The following is a 22,559-nucleotide window of genomic DNA, read 5'->3' as shown; positions in this document are numbered from 1 at the left end:
GGAAATTAAACCTAAGACATTCCGGGTGTTACTGTCTTGTCTAAGATGTTTCCATGATTTTGTAATGATTTAGTTGAGGTTTGAATTTTTTTGGGACGGTTCAGGAATAATCAACAACATGTGATTTGTGAAATACTGCTACTAATTTTTTTGTGATTAACTCGTACAAATGATCATACTCTAAAACCTTCAACACATTTAAGTTTGATCACTTTAAAAAGGTCAAAACTTAAGTTTGCAACGTATTTTCCAACTTTGTAAACTCTTAGATTCTTTTCGCTCTTTATGCAAAGGAAAATGTTTACTTTTTCAAACCTAATCTTTGGATTTCCGGGGATCTCTCGGCCTAGTCATAGCCCTGGGATCGTGGCGTTTTCTCCTCTGCGATTCTGATTATAAAGCTATCAACCATAGAACTTTTAATTTATTAATTAACAACTTAAAAATGGGAGATCATATCCTTTCTGAATCTTCTAATCACCTTGTTCTCTAACTGGATGCCACGTTGGTCAGATAAAATAAGATCGCCATGTGTAATTTTTCATTACATTAGGAGGGAAGATATTGAATATCATGTCATGGATCGCTCACTAACTTGACTATTTAGAATGGATAAAAATAAAAGAAAATTACGCGACACATCAAATATTTATAATGTATTTATTATTCGTACCTATATTTGAATTTTATAGCAAATCCATAAAATACGAGATTAATTGTTTTGAACCGAAACAAGAGAGCAACAAGCTCTCATATCTAAGTTAGTTAGAGCACATGCTTAGCTAGCGAAGGTCTTGAGTTCAAATCTCAACAAAAATATTTTATTTTCTGTATTTCGTTTTAGTTGTATTCGTTGCGCGAACAAATAGGTATATGAAAATTCCAGGGTTAAGTATAAAGCCACTTAGTTCTAATTTGACTTGGAGGGAAAGATAGGAAAGATCACCAAGTGAGTTATCCCTCAACCTATGCCATGTGTAATTAGAATATTTATTTATTTTTAGATCATTTGTTATTCTTGCATAGTAATAGCGAAATCTACTGTTATGGTCCATTGTAAGGTATGAGACTTGAGTCTCACATCGGTATTGCAATGTGTTGATGTAGGGTTTATATTGCCTTGGGCTCTCCCACTTTAATAGCTAGCTTTTGGGGTGTGGTTCTCCCTTGGTTGTATCAATAGTATCAGAGTCACACACCACCTTCCGTGCCCACCGTGCCATGGATGGTGACGCCGGTATTACAGTGTTCACTCGGGGCTAGAAAAGTCTAGGGTACAGCCGTCGGGACGAAGGATGCGGAGCGTGGTGGTTTGTTATGGTCCATTGCAAGGTATGAGACTTGAGTCCCACATTGGTATTGCAATGTGCTGATGTGGGGTTTATATACCTTTGGGCTCTCCCACCTTAATAGCTAGCTTTTGGGGTATGGTTCTCCGTGGGTGTGGTTCTGAACTCGCTCAAGGCCGTGTTAATGACATAAAAAATCTGGTTTCTCAAAGTAATTTAGTTGAAAAGAGTGTAATTTGTCATGTATGGGACCCAGGACTAAGTCTGCAGCCCTTGAAGTTAAACAATTCGAGTTCCAGCATTCTGTCCTTAATTGTAGTTCCAGCTGGTGCAAAACATGTCTCTTCCATTGAGGCATCTAAGATGCTTGAATCTGCCAGAAATCATATTTCTTGTGCTTATTTTAGTCTACCATGTAATTGCGTGGACATTTGGTTCGATACTGGATATGATTATCAGGCTGATTCTAATGCGCTTTTTATCTAGTGAATCTAAAGAACTAAAACAGTATGATGTATTTGTATCACTTGTCACCCACGCAGAGTTAGACTGTGAATGTGTCGAGGTTGTAACATCTTTTTCTTACATATTCGAACAACCATCTGTAACCTTGGTACCTAATGATGTTGAGTATGAAAACACGATTGTTGAATTTGGAGGTAGTGACTTTCCTTTTGATCCTGGTACTATTTTTCTTGCTACATGCCTTTGGACTATACGAAATTGTGATTTCTGTGAGGCGTTGGGTTTGACTTCAACTACGTGGGATGCTTGCATTGAACCCTTATATCTTCAGTTGACACATATTGAGGCTAGTAAGATTGATACATCAAATTATTGAGAAAGTGAGTTTCAAGTCCTATGGTCACCAACTTGATTATAATGATAATGTGACTAAGCATTCGACTCGATTTATGACTGTGGTTCTAAGTGGAGCTCTCCTAAATTTAATTGTTACATCTGTTGTTTGGATTAACCAAGCTATTCACGCGGCAGTTTCTGAATTCCCTACGAGAATGGCAAAGAGAGGGAGGAGACAGTTCCTTTTGGCTAAAGCTTGTGTTGCGGCTGAAGAGATGCTTTTTGGTTTAGTTAAACATAAGGTTGATCGGGTCGTAACCTTGCTTGAATATGTGAGTTGGTGTGGTTGCTGGCATGATGTACTCATTTTCCTTGAAACTCTGACTGTTTCTGCGCAACTGTAATGACCCGGCTAGTCGTTTTGAGAATTAGAGTCCCGATCCCCTAATATCTGCTTTCCCCATATTTGTTTCTGCTTTTGGGACTTGACGGAGTGATTGGTTATGGAATTCAGAGAGTTTTGGGACACTTAATCCCTAGTTGTGAGTTTAAGCCTAAGAGTTTGGACCGTAGTCGGAACTATGTAAAGACGGATCCGGAATGGAATTCTGTCAACTCTATTAGCTCCGTTGAGTGATTTTGGGGTTAGGAGCGCGTCCAGAATATGTTTAGGAGGTCTGTAGTAGATTTAGGCTTGAATTGGCAAAAGTTAATTTTTCGGCCGATAGTGAAAATTTTGATATCGAGCTCGGAATGGAATTCCGAAAGTGGTTGTAGGCTCGTAGTGTCATATGTGACCTGGGTATAAAATTTGAGGTCATTTAGACTAGATTTGATGTGGTTCGGCGTCGTTTGTAGAATTTAGAAAATTTTAAATTCTTAGGCTTGAATCCGTACTTAATTCATGATTTTGGTGTTATTTGATGTGGTTTGAAGGCTTGACTAAGTTCCTTTGGTGTTTTAGAATTGGTTGGTAAGTTTGGTTGAGGTCCCTGGGGCCTCGGGTGTGTTTCGGATGCTTAACGTGTGAAAGCTTGGACTTAGAGGAATTTTTGAGTTGTTGGTTCTAGTGTTTTCGCACCTGCGGTGGGGAGTCCGCAGGTGCGGCCTTGCAGAAGCGAGGTTGGGATCGCAGGTGCGCTTTGAGGCCAGGGAGTCAGTGGTCGCAGATGCGACAAGTGAGCCGCAGGAGCAGAGCCGCATCTGTGGAAGGGCAGTCGCAGATGCGGAGGTGAGAAGGACCCAAGGTTCCTCAGAAGTGGACGATTGAGCGCAGAAGCGCATCCGCAGGTGAGGACTCAAGCGTGCAGGTGCGTACCCAGTCCGGATAAGTGACCTTCGCACCTGCGTTATTTTTTTCACAGGTGCGTGATCGCAGATGCGGCCCCATGCGCGGAGGTGCGGAAATCGCTAGGCAGAAAAAAGGATTTCAAGGGTTTGAAATTTCATAACACAAAATTCGATTTAGAGCTCGGTGGGAGACGATTTCTCGAGGGACTTTGAAGGAGAACTATTGGGTAACTAATTATAACTCTATTTTAATCATAATACATTAATTTATTGTTATTTTCCTCGTCTAATTAAGGAAATTGAGGGTAGAAGTTTGAAAATGGGGGAAAAGGTTCCCCAATTGAAAATCTAAGATTTGAATGGGAATTTGACGTCAGATTTAGATGATTTTTGTTCGGGTAAACTCGTGAGTGAATAGGTGATCATAATTTATAATTTTTGCCCGATTCCGAGACGTGGGCCCATGGAAACCTTTTGGGCGATTTTTCTAATTTCACGTTTTAGCTTTGAATTAATTAGCTAAATTAATTACTTGTAGTTATATTTACATTATGAAATTAATTTGAATATATTCTGGCCATTTGGAGTCGGATACTCGTGGAAAGAACGTGATATCGAGTTGATTTGAGCGGTTCGAGGTAAGTAGCTTGCCTAACCTTGTGTTGGGGACTTTTTTCTTAAGATGTTTGATATTAATTAATGTGTGGGCACCGTGTATGTGAGGTGACAAGTACATACATGGGCTATTATTGCAAAAATCCCGTTTTTCCTTTCTAAATCATAAACTGTTTTCCTTTATTAAATTGCACTAATACGTTTAATTGTTTAGCTTAGATTAGAGGAGCATGCTTACGTGTTTTAACTGCTTATTTGACATTCTGTGCGCCATACTTAGTTAAGTCCTTATTTTCCTTATATGTGTTCAGTATAAACCGTATAACTCAATGCCATACCTGCCATTACATCTTGCGTTGCATATTTAAATTGGGACTACAGACGTATTCCGGGAGATCTCCCTGTCTTGCAAATTTATTTTGGGACTACAGACGTATTTCGAGAGATTCTCCAGCACTGCATATTTACTTTGGAATTACAGAAGTATTTCGGGAGATCTCCTAGCACTGCATATTTACTTTGGGACTACGGACGTATTTCGGGAGATCCCCCTGTACTGCATATTTATTTGGAACTATGGGACGGTATCCCGAGAGATTTCCCACTGTGTTTACCTTGTTCTGAGCCGAGGGCTCCCTTAACTGTTAAATTTTCGAGAATGTCTTTAACTGTTTTAGCGTAAATTTTACTTATATCTTTTACTGTTTAATTTATTATATTTACTCTGGTAGAGCCCTGACCTGACCTCGTCACTGCTCGACCGAGGTTAAGCTTGGCACTTATTGGGTACCATTATGGTGTAATCATGCCCTTCCCTGCACATGTTTTCGTGTGCAGATCCAGGTGCGAGCTATCAGCCTCGGGGTTAGTACGTGCTGCTGATTTTAGGAGACTTCAAGGTACTTCTTCTTGCGTCCGCATATCTTCGGAGTCCCCTTCTACTCCCTCGCCTAGAGACTTTCTTTATTATCTTCAGACTTTTGTATAGAGTTACATAGATTATAGCAGCTTTTGACTTAGTGATATTCCGGGTCTTGTGAAATAATTTTGTATATGTCGAGTGGTACTACTCTTGGCTATTCACAATATGCTGTTGATCTTTTAAAAATGTTATGTTTTCTTTATATTTTATTTTGTAATATTAGGCTTACATATTCAGAAAGACTAGGTGCCATCACGATACCTTACAGAGGGTTAATTTGGATTGTGAAAAATTGATATCAGAGCACTAGGTTCATAGGAGTCGCGAGTCACAAGCTGGTTTATTAGAGTCTCGCGGATCGGTGCGGAGACGTCCGTACTTATCTTCGGGAGGCTATGTAGCCGTTAAGAACAATCATATTTCCTTGATTTCCTTGTCGTGTGAGTTATTGACACAAATAAATTCTAAGATTCTATTCTATTCTTTCTCACAAGATGGTGAGGACCTGTACAGGGAGGACCGACGATCAGGCACCCGAGCCCCCTGCTAGAGCCGCCAGAGGCCGGGGTCGGGGTAGAGGACGACCACGCGGTGCAGCCCGAGCACCAACGAGAGCTGCGTCAGAGGAGCCCCCAACAGCTCCAGCTGGAGGGCCAGCACCAGAGATCCCTATTGCTACTCCAGCCCTCCACGCGACTTTAGCTCGGTTCATGAGCATGTTTAGCACTCTGGCTCAGGCTGGACTATTTACGATAGCTCCCGCTACATCTCAGGTCGGGGGAGGGGCACAGACTCCTGTAGCCCACACTCCTGAGCAGAGGGTCCAGATTTATCAGGCCCGAGAGTATATTCTTATGCCTCTAGTGGCTCCGGTTCAGCGTGAGATCAGGGTAGCTGCTTCTGAGGCAGAACAACTCAGACTTGAGAGGTACAAGAAGTACCACCCGCCTACTTTCAGCGGACTAGCTTCAGATGATGCTCTGGGTTTTCTTGAGGAGTGTCATCGTATTCTCCGCACTCTAGGCATTGTGGAGATGAGTGGTGTTTCGTTCACCGCTTTCCAGCTGAGGGGAGCAACATATCAGTTATGGCGTGCCTATGAGCTGAGTAGTCCGGATGAGGCAGCCTCACTCACTTGGACTCAGTTTTCAGAGATGTTCTTACGTGAGTATGTTCCTCAGAGCCTCAGGGATGCTTGGTGCGCAGAGTTTGAGCAGTTGCGTCAGGGTGTTATGACTGTGTCGGAGTATGCAGTCCGTTTCAGTGAGTTAGCTCGCCATGCACCGGCTCTGGTTGCTACAGTCAGAGAGAGGGTTCGTCGCTTCATTGAGGGACTCCACCCTAGTATTCGGACCAGTATGGCCAGGGAGTTGGAGATGGACATCACTTATCAGCAGGCAGTGAGCATTGCCATGAGAGTGGAGGGCATGTTTGTCCGGGACAGAGAGAAAAGAGAGGCTAAGAGGTCTCGAGAGACTGGTCATTATTCAAGAGCTCGTGCACCAGCATCACGCTATGGTAGGGGTTTTGTGAATCGCCCTGTTCATTCAGCTCTTCCAGTAGCCATTGGTGTTCCAGCTCCTCCTAGACTTCAGGAGCCCTATTATGCACCGCCAATATCCAGTATGCCTCCTACTCGAGGTGCTAATACCGGCTAGTCCAGCAGGCCAGGTCTGAATCAGTCTCAGCCGTCGCGTCCTCCAAGAGGTTATTTTGAGTATGGTGACACTCATCACATGGTTAGAGATTGCCCTAGAGCTAGGAGGGGTACACATTCACAGACTTATCAGCCTCCACGTGCTCCACCGGGTCCTCCGACCATTCTTCCAACACCAGCTGCTACCCCACCTCCTCAGCCAGCTCGAGGTAGAGGTCGGGGAGGTCGAGGTCGTCCTAGAGGGGGAGGCCAGGACAGGTACTATGCCCTTCCAGCCCGTTCAGAGGTCGTTGCTTCATATTCAGTCATCACAAGTATCATCCATGTCTGTCATAGGGATGCATCAGTATTATTTGACCCATGCTCTACGTATTTATATGTGTCTTCTTATTGTGCTCCGCATTTGGGAATATGTCATGATTCTTTGAGTTTTCCTGTTTACGTATCTACTTCTGTGGGATATTCTCTCATTGTGGACCACGTATATTGGTCGTGTTTGATTGCTCTTAGTGGTATTGAGACAAGAGCCGATTTGTTATTACTTATATGGTAGATTTTGATGTTATCTTGGGCATGGACTGGTTGTCGCCCCATTATGCTATTCTTGATTGTCATGCTAAGACCGTGATGCTGGCTATGCCAGGCTTGCCGAGATTAGAGTGGAGAGGTACCTTAGAGTATACTCCCCGCAGGGTCATTTCATTTCTTAAGGCTCAACGAATGGTTGAGAAGGGGTGTGATGCGTATTTGGCCTATGTGAGAGATGTCAGTATTGATACCCCTACAGTTGAGTCAGTTCCAGTAGTAAGGGACTTTCAAGATATGTTTCCGGCTGATCTTCCGGGCATGCCGCCCGACAGAGATATTGATTTTGGCATTGATTTGTTGCCGGGCACTCAGCCCATCTCTATTCCTCCATATCGTATGGCTCCTCCTGAATTAAAGGATTTGAAGGAGCAGTTACAGGAGTTGCTTGATAAGGGCTTCATTTGGCCCAGTGTGTCACCTTGGGGTGCTCCTACCTTATTTATGAAGAAGAATGATGGTTCTATGCGGATGTGTATTGATTACCGCAATTGAACAAAATCATAGTGAAGAACATGTATCCATTGCCTCGTATTGATGACTTATTTGATCAGTTAAAGGGTGCCAGAGTGTTTTCCAATATTGACTTACATTCAGGTTATCATCAGTTGAAGATTCTGGAGTCGGATATCCCGAAGACTGCTTTCAGGACCAGATATGGTCACTATGAGTTTCTTGTCATGTCATTTGGGCTAACCAATGCCCCATTAGCCTTTATGCATTTGATGTATAGTGTGTTCCAGCCTTATCTTGATTCCTTCGTCATTGTGTTTATTGACGACATCCTGGTATATTTCCGATCTCGGGAAGATCATGAGCAGCACCTGAGGACCATGCTTCAGATGTTAAGGGAGAAGAAATTGTATGGAAAATTTTCTAAATGTGGATTCTGGCTTGATTCAGTGGCATTCTTGGGCCACATAGTGTCTTATGATGGGATCAAGGTAGATCCGAAGAAGGTGAAGGCAGTGCAGAGTTGGCCCAGACCATCATCAGCTACGGAGATCTGCAGTTTCCTTAGTTTGGCGGGGTATTACCGTCGCTTTGTGGGGGGATTTTCATCCATTGCAGCACCTATGACCAGGCTGACCCAGAAGGGTGCTCCATTCAGGTGGACCGAGGAGTGTGAGGAGAACTTTCAGAAGCTCAATACAGCTTTGACTACAGCCCCAGTATTAGTATTGCCTACAGGTTCGGGGTCCTACACTGTCTATTGTGACGCCTCGATGATTGACCTTGGAGCGGTATTGATGCAGGATGGTAGGGTAATTGCCTACGCGTCTAGACATTTGAAGGTGCATGAGAAGAATTATCCGGTTCATGATCTCTAGTTAGCGACTATTGTTCACGCCCTGAAGACCTGGCGTCATTATTTGTGCGGTGTTCCCTCTGAGATTTACACTGATCACCGGAGTTTGCAACACTTGTTCAGGCAAAAGGACCTTAATTTGCTCCAACGGAGGTGGTTAGAGCTACTTAAAGACTATGATATCACTATATTTTACCACCCGGGGAAGGCCAATGTAGTGGCCGACCCCTTGGGTCGCCGGGCAGAGAGTTTGGGGAGTTTGGCATATCTTCCGGTAGCTGAGAGACCCTTAGCCTTGGATGTTCAGGCCTTAGCTAATTAGTTTGTGAGATTGGATATTTCTGAGCCTAGCCGGGTATTAGCTTGTGTGGTTGCTTGGTCTTCTCTTTATGACCATATCAGGGAGCACCAGTATGATGATCCTCATCTTCTAGTTCTTCAGTACAGGGTTCAGTGAGGTGATGCCAGAGATGTGACTATTGGTGATGATGGTGTGATGAGGATGCAGGGCTGGATCTATGTGCCCAATGTAGATGGGCTTCGGGAGTTGATTCTCGAGGAGGTCCACAGCTCGCGGTACTCCATTCATCCCGGTGCCGCGAAGATGTACCAGGATTTGAGACAACACTACTGGTGGAGGAGGATGAAGAAGGATATAGTTGGGTTTGTGTCCCAGTGTCTCAACTATTAGCAGGTCAAATATGAGCACCAGAGGCCGGGTGGATTACTTCAGAGGTTAGAGATCCCAGAGTGGAAGTGGGAGCGGATCACCATGGACTTTGTAGTTGGACTTCCACGGACTTTGAGAAGGTTCGATGCTATTTGGGCGATCGTGGATCAGCTGACCAAGTCAGCTCATTTTATTCCAGTGTTGATAACTTATTCTTTTGAGAGGTTGGCTGAGATTTATATCAGAGAGATTGTCCGCCTTCATGGTAATCCAGTATCCATCATTTTAGACAGAGGTACACAGTTCACATCACGGTTTTGGAGAGCCGTACACTAGGAATTGGGTACTAGGGTGGAGTTGATCATAACCTTTCACCCTCAGACGGACGGGCAGTCAGAATGCACGATTCAGAAATTTGAGGATATGCTCCGTGCCTGTGTGATGGAGTTCGGAGGGTCGTGGGACCAATACTTGCCACTTGCAGAGTTCACTTACAACAACAGTTACCAGTCCAACATTCAGATAGCTGCCGGTCCCTAGTGGGATGGTTTGATCCGGGCGAGGCCCGATTGTTGGGTACAGATTTGGTCCAGGATGCCCTGGATAAGGTGAAGGTGATTCAGGAGAGACTTTGCACAGCCCAGTCTAGGCAAAAGAGTTATACGAACCGTAAGGTTCGTGACTTGGCATTTATGGTTGGTGAGCGGGTCTTGCTTTGGGTATCGCCTATGAAGGGCGTCATGAGGTTTGGGAAGAAGGGAAAGCTGAGCCCGAGGTTCATTGGTCCTTTTGAGATATTGCGGCGAGTTGGAGAGGTTGCTTATGAGCTTGCCTTGCCTCCCAGCCTAGCAGGAGTTCACCCGGTATTCCACGTGTCTATGCTCCGGAAGTATCACGGCGATCCGACTCATGTATTGGATTTCAGCTCATTCCAGTTGGACAAAGATCTATCTTATCTTGAGGAGCCAGTAGCCATTTTGGACAAGCAGGTCAAAAAGCTCAGGTCAAAGAATATTGCTTCAGTAAAGGTCCAGTGGAGGGGTCATCCGGTCGAGGAGGCGACTTGGGAGACCAAGCAGGATATGCACATCCAATACCCTCATCTTTTCACAGTTTCAGGTATGTCTTTATACTCGTTCGAGGACGAACGATTGTTCTAAGAGGAGGAGGATGTAACGACCCGGCCAGTCGTTTTGAGAATTAGAGCCCCGATCCCCTAATATCTGCTTTTCCCATATTTGTTTCTGCTTTTGGGACTTGCCGGAGTGATTGGTTATGGAATCTAGAGAGTTTTGGGATACTTAGTCCCTAGTTGTGAGTTTAAGCCTTAGAGTTTGGACCATAGTCGGAACTGTGTGAAGACGGATCCAGAATGAAATTCTATCGACTCCGTTAGCTTTGTTAAGTGATTTTGTGGTTAGGAGCGCATCCGGAATGTGTTTTGGAGGTCTGTAGTAGATTTATGCTTGAATTGACAAAAGTTAGTTTTTTGGCAATTTCGGCCGATAGTGGAAATTTTGATTTCGAGCTCGGAATGGAATTCCGAAAGTAGCTGTAGGCTCGTAGTTTCATTTGTGACCTGTGTGTAAATTTTGAGGTCATTCAGACTAGATTTGATGTGGTTCGGCGTCGTTTGTAGAATTTGGAAAACTTTAAATTCTTAGGCTTGAATCCGTGCTTAATTAATAATTTTGGTGTTGTTCGATATGGTTTAAAGGCTCGACTAAGATCGTATAGTGTTTTAGGATTGGTTAGTATGTTTGGTTGAGGTGTTTCGGATGCTTAACGGGTGAAAGCTTGGACTTAGAGAAATTTTTGAGTTGCTGGTTTAGTGGTCGCAGATGCAACGAGTGAGCCACAGGAGTGGAGCCACATATGCGGAAGGGCAGTCGCAGATTCGGAGGTGAGAAGGACCCAAGGTTCCGCAGAAGCGGACGATTGAGCGCAGAAGTGCATCCGCAGGTGCGGACTCAAGCACACATGTGTGTACCCAGCCCGGATAAGTGACCTTCACACCTGCATTAATTTTTCCGCAGGCGAGTGATCGCAGATGCGGCCCCATGCGCGCAGGTGCGGAAATCACTGGGCAGAAAAAAAGGATTTCAAGGGTTTGAAATTTCATAAAATAAAATTCGATTTAGAGCTCGGTGGGAGACGATTTCTCGAGGGATTTTGAAGGAGAACTATTGGGTAACTAATTCTAACTCTATTTTGATCATAATACATTAATATATTATTGTTTTCCTCGTCTAGTTAACTAAATTGAGGGTAGAAGTTTGGAAATGGGGGAAAAGGTTCCCCAATTGAAAATCTGAGATTTGAATGGGAATTTGACGTCGGATTTAGATGATTTTTGTTCGGGTGAATTCGTGAGTGAATGGGTGTTCATAATTTATAATTTTTGCCCGATTTTGAGACGTGGGGCCGGAAAGACTTTTTGGGCATTTTTCCTAATTTTACGCTTTAACTTCGAATTAATTAGCTAAATTAGTTATTCGTAGTTATATTTACATTATGCAATTAATTTGAATAGATTTTACTCATTTAGAGTTGGATACTCGTAGCAAGAACGTGATATCGAGTTGATTTGAGCGGTTCGAGATAAGTGGCTTGCCTAACCTTGTGTTGGGGACTTTTTCCTTAAGATGTTTGATATTAATTGATGTGTGGGTGTCGTGTACGTATGGTGACGAGTACGTACATGGGCTATTATTGCAAAAATTCCGTTTTTCCTTTCTAAATCATTAACTGTTTTCCTTTATTAAATTGCACTAATACGTTTAATTGTTTAGCTTAGATTAGAGGAGCATGCTTACGTGTTTTAACTGCCTATTTGGCATTCTGTGCGCCATGCTTAGTTAAATCCTTATTTTCCTTATATGTATTCAGTATAAACCGTATAACTCGATGCCATACCTGCCATTACATCTTGCGTTGCATATTTAAATTGGGACTACAAACGTATTCCGGGAGATCCCCCTGTCTTGCAAATTTATTTTGGGACTACGAACGTATTCCGAGAGATCCCCCAGCACTGCATATTTACTTTGGGATTACGGACGTATTTCGGGAGATCTCCCAGCACTGTATATTTACTTTGGGATTACGGACGTATTCCGGGAGATTCCCCTGTACTGCATATTCATTTGGAACTACGGGACGGTATCCCGAGAGATTTTCCACTGTGTTTATTTTGTTCTGATCCGAGGGCTCCCTTAATTGTTAAAGTTTCGAAAATTTCTTTAACTGTGTTACCGTAAATTTTACTTATATCTTTTACTGTTTAATTAATTATATTTACTCCGGTAGGGCTTTGACCTGACTTCGTCACTACTGGACCGAGGTTAGGCTTGACCTGAACTAGAATGAGACTCTGAAGATCTGCGGACGCAAGCAGCAGTACCATGATATAACGACCAGGATGAGTCGTTACACTTACTTAGTCGTAAAGGCTAGGTGCCATCACGACACCTTACAGAGGGTTAATTTGGGTCGTGACAACAATAGATCTTGTCTGTTCAAATTCTTAAAGGAGTTCTGCCAAATGCTCTCTTTCACATATCTTAAAAAATGAGGCTTGGAAAGGCAATATGTAATCTTGAACATCTGTTACAATTTTGGGAGCAAGATATTAGAAGAGTATTTTCTGTATATCCAACTCAAAGGGCGACATCATGGACACTCTTAGCATCTCTTCACGCACTAGTATCGTTATGAACTATGGGGCTGGTGGTTTGTTTCTGGTACGCAAATGGACCTCGAGCATTAGGATATCAATCTACTCGAACCTTGAGAACAAGATTCTTTTTGAGGATGGGAGTATTGTTGTGAACCAGTCTGACTTAGTAAGAGATTTTGGGAAAGAAGTGTGGATCGAGGCTGATCCAATTGGGACTATTGGGCCCGAAGCTAAAGGCCTAATGATTAGACAACTGAATAGTATGCTAGGACATTATATTTGGGATCCGGGCGGGAGATACAGGGCATGCGTATTATTGAGTAAAATATCTGCTTCTCATCTTCCTCCTTTTTGAGTGTCTGTATTCCCTCATCCCCATTCTTAGTCTGATCTTCTCATCTCTTCTTCTCTATCCTTTATATTTCAGTTTAGTGTCTTTAATTCGTGTAATAGTTTGAGTTGAGTTGTAACTTCCTTTCACTATTGAAATAATAGAAGTGTTAGAAAAACGGGTTTGTTACATCTACTATCATTGGGGAGTTCTTATTGTATATTTAAACTCCAAAGTTATGACTTTTCGGAATTATATTATAATCCCATGTTTTCTACGATCAATTATTTAAGCTACAAAATCCTATAGGGTATAATTGAAAGAAGGTTAATCCAATAAAATAATAAAATTATTTGAATTATTAATGGTAGAATTTCGTTTTTCATACTAGATGTAGCAATATTTTTTATATCATTAAACCTTTTCTCTTTGGCCTTCTCTCCATCTAAAAGCGGTTTATTATTGAAAAGAAAACACTTAGCTCAATTTTAATATTCATCATTCAGAAAAAGTATTTACCATCATGGGAATGACGCGTATTGAAAAGGTTAGAGTTGTCCGTACATATAAATTAAACTTGAATTAGGGGTTAACTAGAATAGGGACAAACAGTGGCTGGATTAGTCTCTTTAATTTTGATTAGATCATTTGGTCAACTCCTTAATAACACGCGAATCAGATTTAATTTTTTTAATTAATCACGCGAATCAGATTTGATTTCTCAAAACAAAGAAAAAGATTTGATTGTAATTTGTTTTATTTTTAAACCAGTGAATGGAATCGGATTATAATGTTTTTCAGCGATTCGGATTACATTCAATTCTTAAAGGAAGAAGAAAATATTGGGTATAGAAAAGACAGGCTGTTGCTTTTATTCTTGGCTTTAGTACACAAATTGAGACGTTTATTTCTACAGTATTATAAATACATAAATTGGCACGTCTACTTGGACAATTTTGTAATATACAGATCGACAATTCGACTATGTCTTTACTTTTGTCCCCTATTTTTTTTGGGTAATTAATTAGGCTTTTTATTAATCACCAAAGCAATTACAAATCATTAGCTTAGCACACTCAGCCATCTAATATTAAAAAAAAGAAGAAAACATAATCAAAGATCCCAGCTTTCCTATACAGCAGTGCTATGTGTAAATTAAGGAAGAAACTTAAAAAATTAGCTTTTGCATTAAGCATTTCAGTTCCCCAGCACCCCTGCAGCTACAAACACATGCTATCTCTTTTGCCACTCCTTCACAATCTCTGGCCACCCCTTCAAAAACTCTTGCATTCCTCTCCTTCCATATGACATATATAACTTCAGCATATATCATCTTAATGAGTTTGGCCTTTGTTATCTTCCCTTGAATACTTTTAACAATCTCTTGGAATTGTAGTTCCTAGTTACTGCCACCATAGAATTGTTGTTGCGCCCACTTGCTGACTTTGTTCCAAATTGCCTCAGCATATCTGCATTCAGCAAATAAATGATTTCTTGTTTCATTGTGAGCTTGACACATTGCACATACAGCTTGTACATTAAGGCCCCATCTCAGTAATCTATCCACTGTTAGAAGTCTGTCCTGACATTGCAGCCACATTGTGAATAAGACTTTTGGTCTTGCAAAGTTCTGGAACACTAGTTTTCTCCACCTTAACTTTGGGTATTCTCATATCAGTTGTAAGTATATTTGTTTAATGACACTCTTATGTTCAGCAATGTGTCTGCTCAGCTGCTTAATGGTACCTCTTGCCCCCAGAATTTTTCTAACCATCCAACTAGAGGTTTGTGGAATGGTCATAGTTCCCAAACTCTGATCCTTGATGTAGTAGGCATGGATCCATTTTATCCAAAGTTTATCCTGCTTATGAGTCAAATCCCAGTGTGTCTTTGCAATTGCAGCATTGTTCCATACTTGGAGATTATGCAAGTTAAGTCCTCGAGTAGACTTAGGCAGGCAGATCTTCTCCCAAGTAATAAGGGCCTTCTTTGTAATTGTATCACTCCCAGACCATAGGGAGCTTCTGCAATGGGTTTCAACTATTTGTATAACCTTAGCTAATAAAGGGAAGAGTTGAGCCCAATAAGATTAGATCCCAAATAACACTGTTTGAATCAATTGAATTCTCCTAGCATATGATAGCTTATTTGCAGTCCATGAAGAGATTTTAGCCACAATTTTTGCTATGAGGGATTGCCACTGTACCATGGTGAGATTCTTAGTGTCTAGAGGTACCCCTAGGTATTTAAAAGGAAGTTCACCTAGTGAGTAACCTAGCTGTTGAACTATAGCCTCTTTCTCCCTATGTGCCATTCCTCCACAATAGACTGCACTTTTGGTTAAGTTAGCTTGCAAGCCTGAGGCTGCTGAGAAAGTAGTAAAACATGCATGAAGTCTCTCTACATATTCACTGTCTCCTCTGGCAAACAACAACAGATCATCAACAAAGCTTAGGTGAGTGATCCCTAGCCTTCTACACCTTGGATGGAATTTATAGCTTTTCTCATGTTGTAGGTCTTTAAGTAGCCGACTCAAGTACTCAATAGCAATGGCAAAGAGAAAATGAGACATAGGATCTCCTTGTATCAAGCCTTTGGCTGCATTAAATGGTGCAACTGATTCTCCATTGAGTATAATAGAGTAATTAACTGTTTTGATACAGTTCATTACCCATTTGATGAACTTTTCTAAAAACCTCAGTCCTTCCATAACTTGCTCTAGGTAGATCCACTCCAATGAGTCATAAGCTTTTTGTAGATCTACCTTTATCATACATCTGAGGGAGATATGCTTTCTACCATAGGATTTGATAAGTTCATGTGCCAGAATGATGTTGTCTGCTATTTTCCTTCCTGGAATAAACCCTGCCCGAGCCTCTAAGATGATGTAGGCCATAACTTTCTGTAACCTGCTGGTGATGACCTTAGCAGTAATCTTGTATAACACTGTACATGAAGCTATAGGCCCATAGTCTTTGACTGTATCTGGATTTGGAACCTTAGGCACTAGAGTAAGTGTAGTGCAGTTTATAGCTTTATACAAGGTTCCTGTGGTGAAAAGATCTTGGACAGCTTCATAAACTTCATTCTTAACAATGCACCATGTCTGCTTGAAAAAGACAACATTAAAGTCATCAATTCCTGGAGCCTTATCATCTCCAATTGAGCTTAATCCTTCATAGATTTCCTCCTCTGTAATTGGGGCACAAAGCTCTAGCTGTTGAGTATGTGATAAGCAAGGGAAATTTCTCATTACCAATATATTCACTGCTGGTAGTTTTGATGCTGCAGTTTCCATCAAGTATTTGTAAAAGCTAACAAATTCTTCTTTGATAGCTTCAGGATCCTGAAGATTGACCCCCCAACAATGACTTGATCTCAGTTATTTGCTTCTTCTGTTGCTTCTATTTCATTACAGCTGAAAAGAACTTAGTATTTGAATCCCCTAGTTTGATCCAGGTGGCTCTTGACTTTTGTTGTAGTGCACTTTCCTCTATCAAAGACCATTTTTCTAGTTGGATCAAATAGTTTTTCTCCTGATTAACCAATGCATCAGAGTAAGCACCCCCAGTTCTTCTTGAATCCTTTTCAGGTTTGATCTTTCTTGATTCATCTTCTCTGTAATCCCCTTGAACTCTTCTAAGTTCAACTATTTAAGTGCAGGCTTCAAGCCTTTCAACTTGAGCCAAATCTTCTTCATTTTCTCTGTAGCCTTATTTCTACCCCACTATGTTTTTATAATTTGCTTGAATCTGGGGTGTTCTATCCAGACATTGAAGAACTTGAAAGGAACTTTGATGTTTCTTCTTGCTTCTCTCATTGGGATGAGAAGGGGTGTGTGATCAGATATGAAGAGTTCTCCATATACTGCAGTCAAGTGCCCACATTGAAGCATCCATTCATCATTGGCAATTACCTTATCAATCCTGCTACACACTCTATCATTCCCTCTCTGTTTGTTTGTCCAAGTGTAATATTCCCCTTTCCAAGGAATCTCATTTAGAAGCAGTGCATTGCAATATTTAGAGAAATCTTTTAACTCAGCTACTGATATAGTTATTCCAGACAGCCTATCACTGGGGTGTAGGATTGCATTGAAGTCCCCACTAATTAGCCAATGTTTATTGATTATAGGTGCCATTGCTTTCAATTGATCCCATAACGCTTTCCTTTTTTCCACTGTATTAAAGCCATGTACTACTGTAAGTATACAATCTATTCCATTCTGCTTTCCTGTCACCATACAATGAATAAATTGACTTGTACTAGCTAGATGATGTATGCTATAGAATTTAGCATCCCATACTACACATATTCTTCCATTCCTTGCATCTCTGTAGTTGCTTATTCTCTCCCAACTAGGAACAATCTTGTTGGCAATCTGTGGTGCTTTGTTTTCTTTTACTCTAGTTTCTAGGAGTTCAGCTATTTTTATGTGATTTTCTTTGAGATACTGCTTTAGTTCCTTCTGCTTGTACCTCTTATTTATTCCTCTTATATTCCAGATAATCTAAGCTATTGGGCATGTTGTTTCCCCCCTCCTGTATCTGGGGGTTTCTGGCCTTCTCCTTAGTGTCCTCCTTCATGTAGCACTTGAAATCCATTCTTTGTTGAAACAACTATATCTAGGCTTGGCCAAATTAAGTTGTTTGTTTTCTGTTATGGCTTTTTACTCCCACTTGTTGTTAGCTTATCAACTAGTTTGTGAAGATGTGGTGTTCCTTTTGGCTTAACCTGCATCCATTCTCCTCCTTTAGCCTCTTTCCCATCATTGATAGGATGTTGATCCTTTTGATTCTGTTGTAGGGTGTTGTATCAGTTGTCCAGTTGGCCTCCATGTAGGAACTAATCTTGGTCTCCTTCTCCTTTGTAACTAGTCTGCCTTCTCCTCATGTGGTGCTTTGGCACAATCATGTCCTAATTTTAAGCACTTGGCACAGAAAGCAGGCTTCCACTCAAATTCAATAGCCTGCTGAAATTGCCTGCCAGAGGGATCATTCACTGTTATTTCATTAGGTAGCTCCTTTGTGACATTAACTTCAATAAGGATTCTAGCATAAGAAACTCTAGTCTTCTTGGTGGTGCATCCATCAGCAAATAAAGGGTTGCCTAGTGGACTAGCCATCCTACTCAATGAGTTACTCCCCCAATAATTCATAGGGAGCTTAGGGAACTTGACCCACAGAGAAATTTCTGTCAGGAACTCAACTTTAAAGTCAAAATCAGGAGTCCATTGTTTGAGAATAATTAGTTTGTTGCTTATGGTACATGGACCTCCATATAGTATGTCTTGCAGATCCTCAATACTCTGAAATCTAACAATATAATAACCCTGTTCGTGTAGATAAATTTCAGGTTCTGCAACGGCATTCCAAAATTGAACAATATATCTACACATACAGTTATAGCCCGTCTTTTCCCTAATCACATAAACAATGAGTGATTTCCTCCATTTTTCAGTTTCATTTTCAACCTCTGTTTTATCTAGGTTAACCACAAATTGGCCATCCACAATTTCAGGCGGGGTATAGGTTAGGTTCATACCGTGTTCAACTATTTGATTCCCAGCAAATAAAGTTATCCATGGAGCTTCAGGTATAGCTTCCGGCGCCGGAGTAGGTGGGTCAGCTTTCTGTTTGCCTTTGTCCAATGGAATCTCTCGTCTGTCCTCCATTTCCTCCATTGCAATCGTTGCCCTAGATTTCCCATTTGATTGAGCGATGCTCTTAGCTGAATTTGCTGAATTTGGTACCTCAATCAGTTGATTTGGGCTCAAATTAAGCCTCTTCGATGCCGCTACTTTTGTATTCTGCGAACCCAAATCGAGTGACCTAGCAGGAAGGTTCCCAATTGGGGTCACCACCTTTTGTGTACTTCCTTGTTCAAGGGTTTCTGCAATCACGCCTTGCACTGATGGAGCTTCCTACAGTAATAAGTGGTTAATTTTTGAATGGTCTTCCTCTCTTCTTAGCTATGGCATCCACGGGTCGGTGCATGTTAGCATAACCTACGCCGAGAGCAAAGCTAGAGAGAAGATATTTTTGAATGGCTTCCCTAAATTCTTTTTCATTACGTTAAAAAGACAAGATCTTTCTTATATAGATGGAGCTTCTCTAATTCATTTGGTTAAAAGGACAAAAAATTGTCGTTTTGATAAATCCAATTAAAAAAGATTAATTGGAAATCAAAACCATCGAAAAGTGGATTCATCATATTGATGTCGATCTCTGGCTTCCAAATGTGTCCATTTTATTGCTAATCTTCTTTTTTTTTTTTTTTTTTTTTAATCATAATCACATGTGAAAGCATGCCACATTGAATTAACAGAATATGAAACAAGAAGGCAAAAAAAAAATGCAGAAACTCGTGTATATGGTCGAACACTAATTAGAGGCAAAAGGGATTGATTATGGTAGTTGTCCAATTTATTTCTCCTAAAGAACTACGTTGTGTAATAATTAGGGAGCACAGAGTCAATTGGCTCATCCTTATTAGTTTGAATTTTTGGAAAATTAGATTTATACATGCACCTACTAGTTGGAGTAGATATCTGTCAGATATACACCAAGATAGTCTAAGAACTCCGGAACCAAAATATTGTTTACTTGGACTCAAAAGCACAAAAATAGGTAAACAAATCAACTAATGACCAATTTATATATACGCATGGGTTGAATGCGCTATACCTTAACGGCACATTTTGCCCATTAAGGTATAACACATGCAACTCAGGCGCTATGTTTGAATTTGACCGACCCACAATAATTGGTGGGTATAGCGCATGAATTTATTGCGCCACATATAATCACTTATAATGAATACATTATACCCTCAATTATTGTACCCTGCATGGTCTTTTGCTATTTAAAGAGTTTCATTATTTCGATAAAAATCCATTCTGGATAGGTCACTCTTCTACATCCTTTTTATTTTCTTTTACTCATTCCGAAATATTTGTTTACTTAACTTTTTCTGCGTTTTGTCATAATGTCCGAAGAGAGAAAAAATAGGATTGCATTATATTGGGGAGGGGTGAGTTTGTCGTGGAGAATAACTCAGTACACTATAGTTGTTCTCCACAATGTATTGTTAAGTTGCCACTTACAATGGAGTATGATAGATTGGTTTCGTTGTTATGTAAAAAAAATGAGTGTGGGAAAACGTTCGGTTAATAGTAAAGTAACCGGAAGATATCCATATTATGTGAATCCGCAAGGGGTTGCTTGTTATGCTGATTTTAACATCGAAGACGATGAAATCCTGACAGATTTTTTGAGGACTCCGGATGAATGGCAAGAACTTCTTGTGATAAAAATGTTGGAATATATGTCATGTTTGAAGACACTCGCAATATTGAGGTTCCGCAAAATAGGGATAACCCTCAATCATCGGGTGGTATTTTTGGAGCAGTTTTATCCTAACAGATTTCGTTTGAAAGAGTTTGGCCAGATTTAAACTTATCTCCATGGGCGAATGAGGAGCGAGAACATAATTTCTCCCCAAGTTTACATAATCCACAAGTCGAATGGTAAATTTCAATTTTCCTTTGTATAAGTATATTTTTTTTATGTATCATATTTGTATTAACACTCATATATTCCAAAGGAGGTACCGGCCAGATATGAATTTTACAAGTTACGAACCAATGGACAGTTGGAATATGCCCAGTTTTGATGTTTTGGATCATGGTGGTCCATCCGGGAGTCATCAGCAACTCGATAATGTGCATTATGGGATATCAACAGATTATGACTTGTAAGTTAAGAGATAAAGTTTATATATAATGTTGGGATGAATTTGAGAAACTCATTATTTTATTGGTTGTGCAGTGAAAACGAGCAACTTGAAGGTCGTGTCCTTACTCAATTGCCCGAGGACGATATATTTAATCAGGATCTGACAGATGCATAGAGTCAGAAAGATAATAGTGATTATTAGAACAATGATGATGAGTCTAAAGATGACACACCCTTCCCTGATGAGGGCGATGATGATGAGAATGAGAATGAGCAATCTGATTTGTCGAGGGAGCATGATGCCACCAATGAGCATGCTCCATATATGCAAACTCCACCTCCCGCTAGACCTAGAGTGTACGAGTCACATGTACTCTTTCATTCAAGGGAAATTCTCTACCTTGATCAGTTGCCCTGTATATCGGATGTGGATGCCCTCACAAGGGATTTTGATGACATTCACACAACAATGTGGGATGAATCTAGACCAATGGTGTTGTCAAAAAATATGATTTTTGCGGATTAAGCGCGCCTAAGCAGGGGAGTGTGAATGTACAGCATAAAAGAGTGTCGTGAGATCGTCGTGTTTTTTTTTCCAAAACCAAAGCAATCAAACCAAACTATAACCGAGTTTTTTTTTCTCAATTTGACTCGCATTATCGGGTTAGTGCGATTTGTTGGTTTCATTTGTACACCCATAGCTCATAGCTCTGGGATCGTGGCGTTTTCTCCTATGCGATTCTGATTATAAAGCTATCAACCAAAGAACTTTTAATTTATTAATAAACAACTTAAAATGGGATGCCTAGTGCACTTTACATCCCTTGTATGGTTTGCAGGCTATTACACAGTGGGGGATTTATTTAGTGCGTATAGAGTGCTCACCCAAAGGGCAGATGCTGTGACAGAGGCCGTGGCAGCTGCGAATTTTCTAAGGGTTCCAAAAAAAAAAAAATTAAAAATGGGAGATCATATCCTTTCTGAATCTTCTAATCACCTTGTTCTCTAACTGGATGCCACGTTGGTCTGATAAAAAAAGATCGCCATGTGTAATTTGTTTATTACATTAGGAGGGAAGATATTGAATATCATGTCATGGGTCGCTCACTAACTTGACTATTTCGAATGGATAAAAATAAAAAAAAAATTACGCGACACATCAAATATTTGTAATGTATTTATCATTCGTAGTTATATTTGAATTTTATAGCAAATCTATAAAATATGAGATAAATTGTTTTGAACTGAAACAAGAGAGCAACAAGCTCTCATATCTAAGTTAGTTAGAGCACCTGCTTAACTAGCGAAGGTCTTGAGTTCAAATGTTAACAAAAATATTTTATTTTCGGTATTTCGCCTTAGTTGTATTCGTTGTGCGAACAAATAGATTTATGAAAATTTCAGGGTTAAGTATAAAGCCACTTTGTTCTAATTTGACTTGGGGGGAAAAGATAGGAAAGATCACCAAGTGAGTTATCCCTCAACCTATACCATGTGTAATTAGAATATTTATTTATTTTTAGATCATTTGTTATTCTTGCATAGTCATGAATCATGCTCACACGCTATATTAATATAGTAATAGCGAAATCTACTAGCACTGACGAGTTCTTATTGTTTATTTAAACTCCAAAGTTATGACTTTTCGTGATTATATTATAATCCTAAGTTTTCT

At 40.6% G+C, this 22,559-nt stretch overlaps 1 protein-coding gene across 1 annotated transcript; it reads right to left on the bottom strand.

Annotated features, from left to right (window-relative positions):
• Positions 1-14,316: 14,316 nt before the first annotated feature.
• On the bottom strand, positions 14,317-17,391 carry LOC107829334 (uncharacterized). Its single transcript, XM_075231786.1, has 6 exons — positions 16,931-17,391; positions 16,565-16,787; positions 15,254-16,494; positions 14,920-15,172; positions 14,593-14,730; positions 14,317-14,445 (listed from the first exon to the last, which is right to left on the bottom strand). The coding sequence occupies exons 1-6, from the start codon at positions 17,389-17,391 to the stop codon at positions 14,317-14,319; spliced, it is 2,445 nt and encodes an 814-aa protein (XP_075087887.1).
• Between the last annotated feature and the right edge of the window lie 5,168 nt (positions 17,392-22,559).

This window comes from Nicotiana tabacum, chromosome 15 (genome assembly GCF_000715075.1).
Source record: "Nicotiana tabacum cultivar K326 chromosome 15, ASM71507v2, whole genome shotgun sequence".
In the NCBI taxonomy this organism is placed as follows: domain Eukaryota; kingdom Viridiplantae; phylum Streptophyta; class Magnoliopsida; order Solanales; family Solanaceae; genus Nicotiana; species Nicotiana tabacum.
Note: the sequence above shows the minus strand (reverse complement) of the source record. Positions and strands in the feature narration are given on the sequence as shown.

Bases quoted from the DNA above. Each gene is read 5' to 3' on its own strand.
- LOC107829334 (XM_075231786.1), bottom strand. From the start codon at position 17,391: ATGGTGACAGGAAAGCAGAATGGAATAGATTGTATACTTACAGTAGTA. The intron at 16,495-16,564 runs GTAATGAAATAG...GTCAATCTTCAG, and splicing joins ATACTAAGTTCTTTTCAGCT to GATCCTGAAGCTATCAAAGA. The intron at 14,446-14,592 runs GTCAGCAAGTGG...GTCATATGGAAG, and splicing joins CTGAGGCAATTTGGAACAAA to GAGAGGAATGCAAGAGTTTT.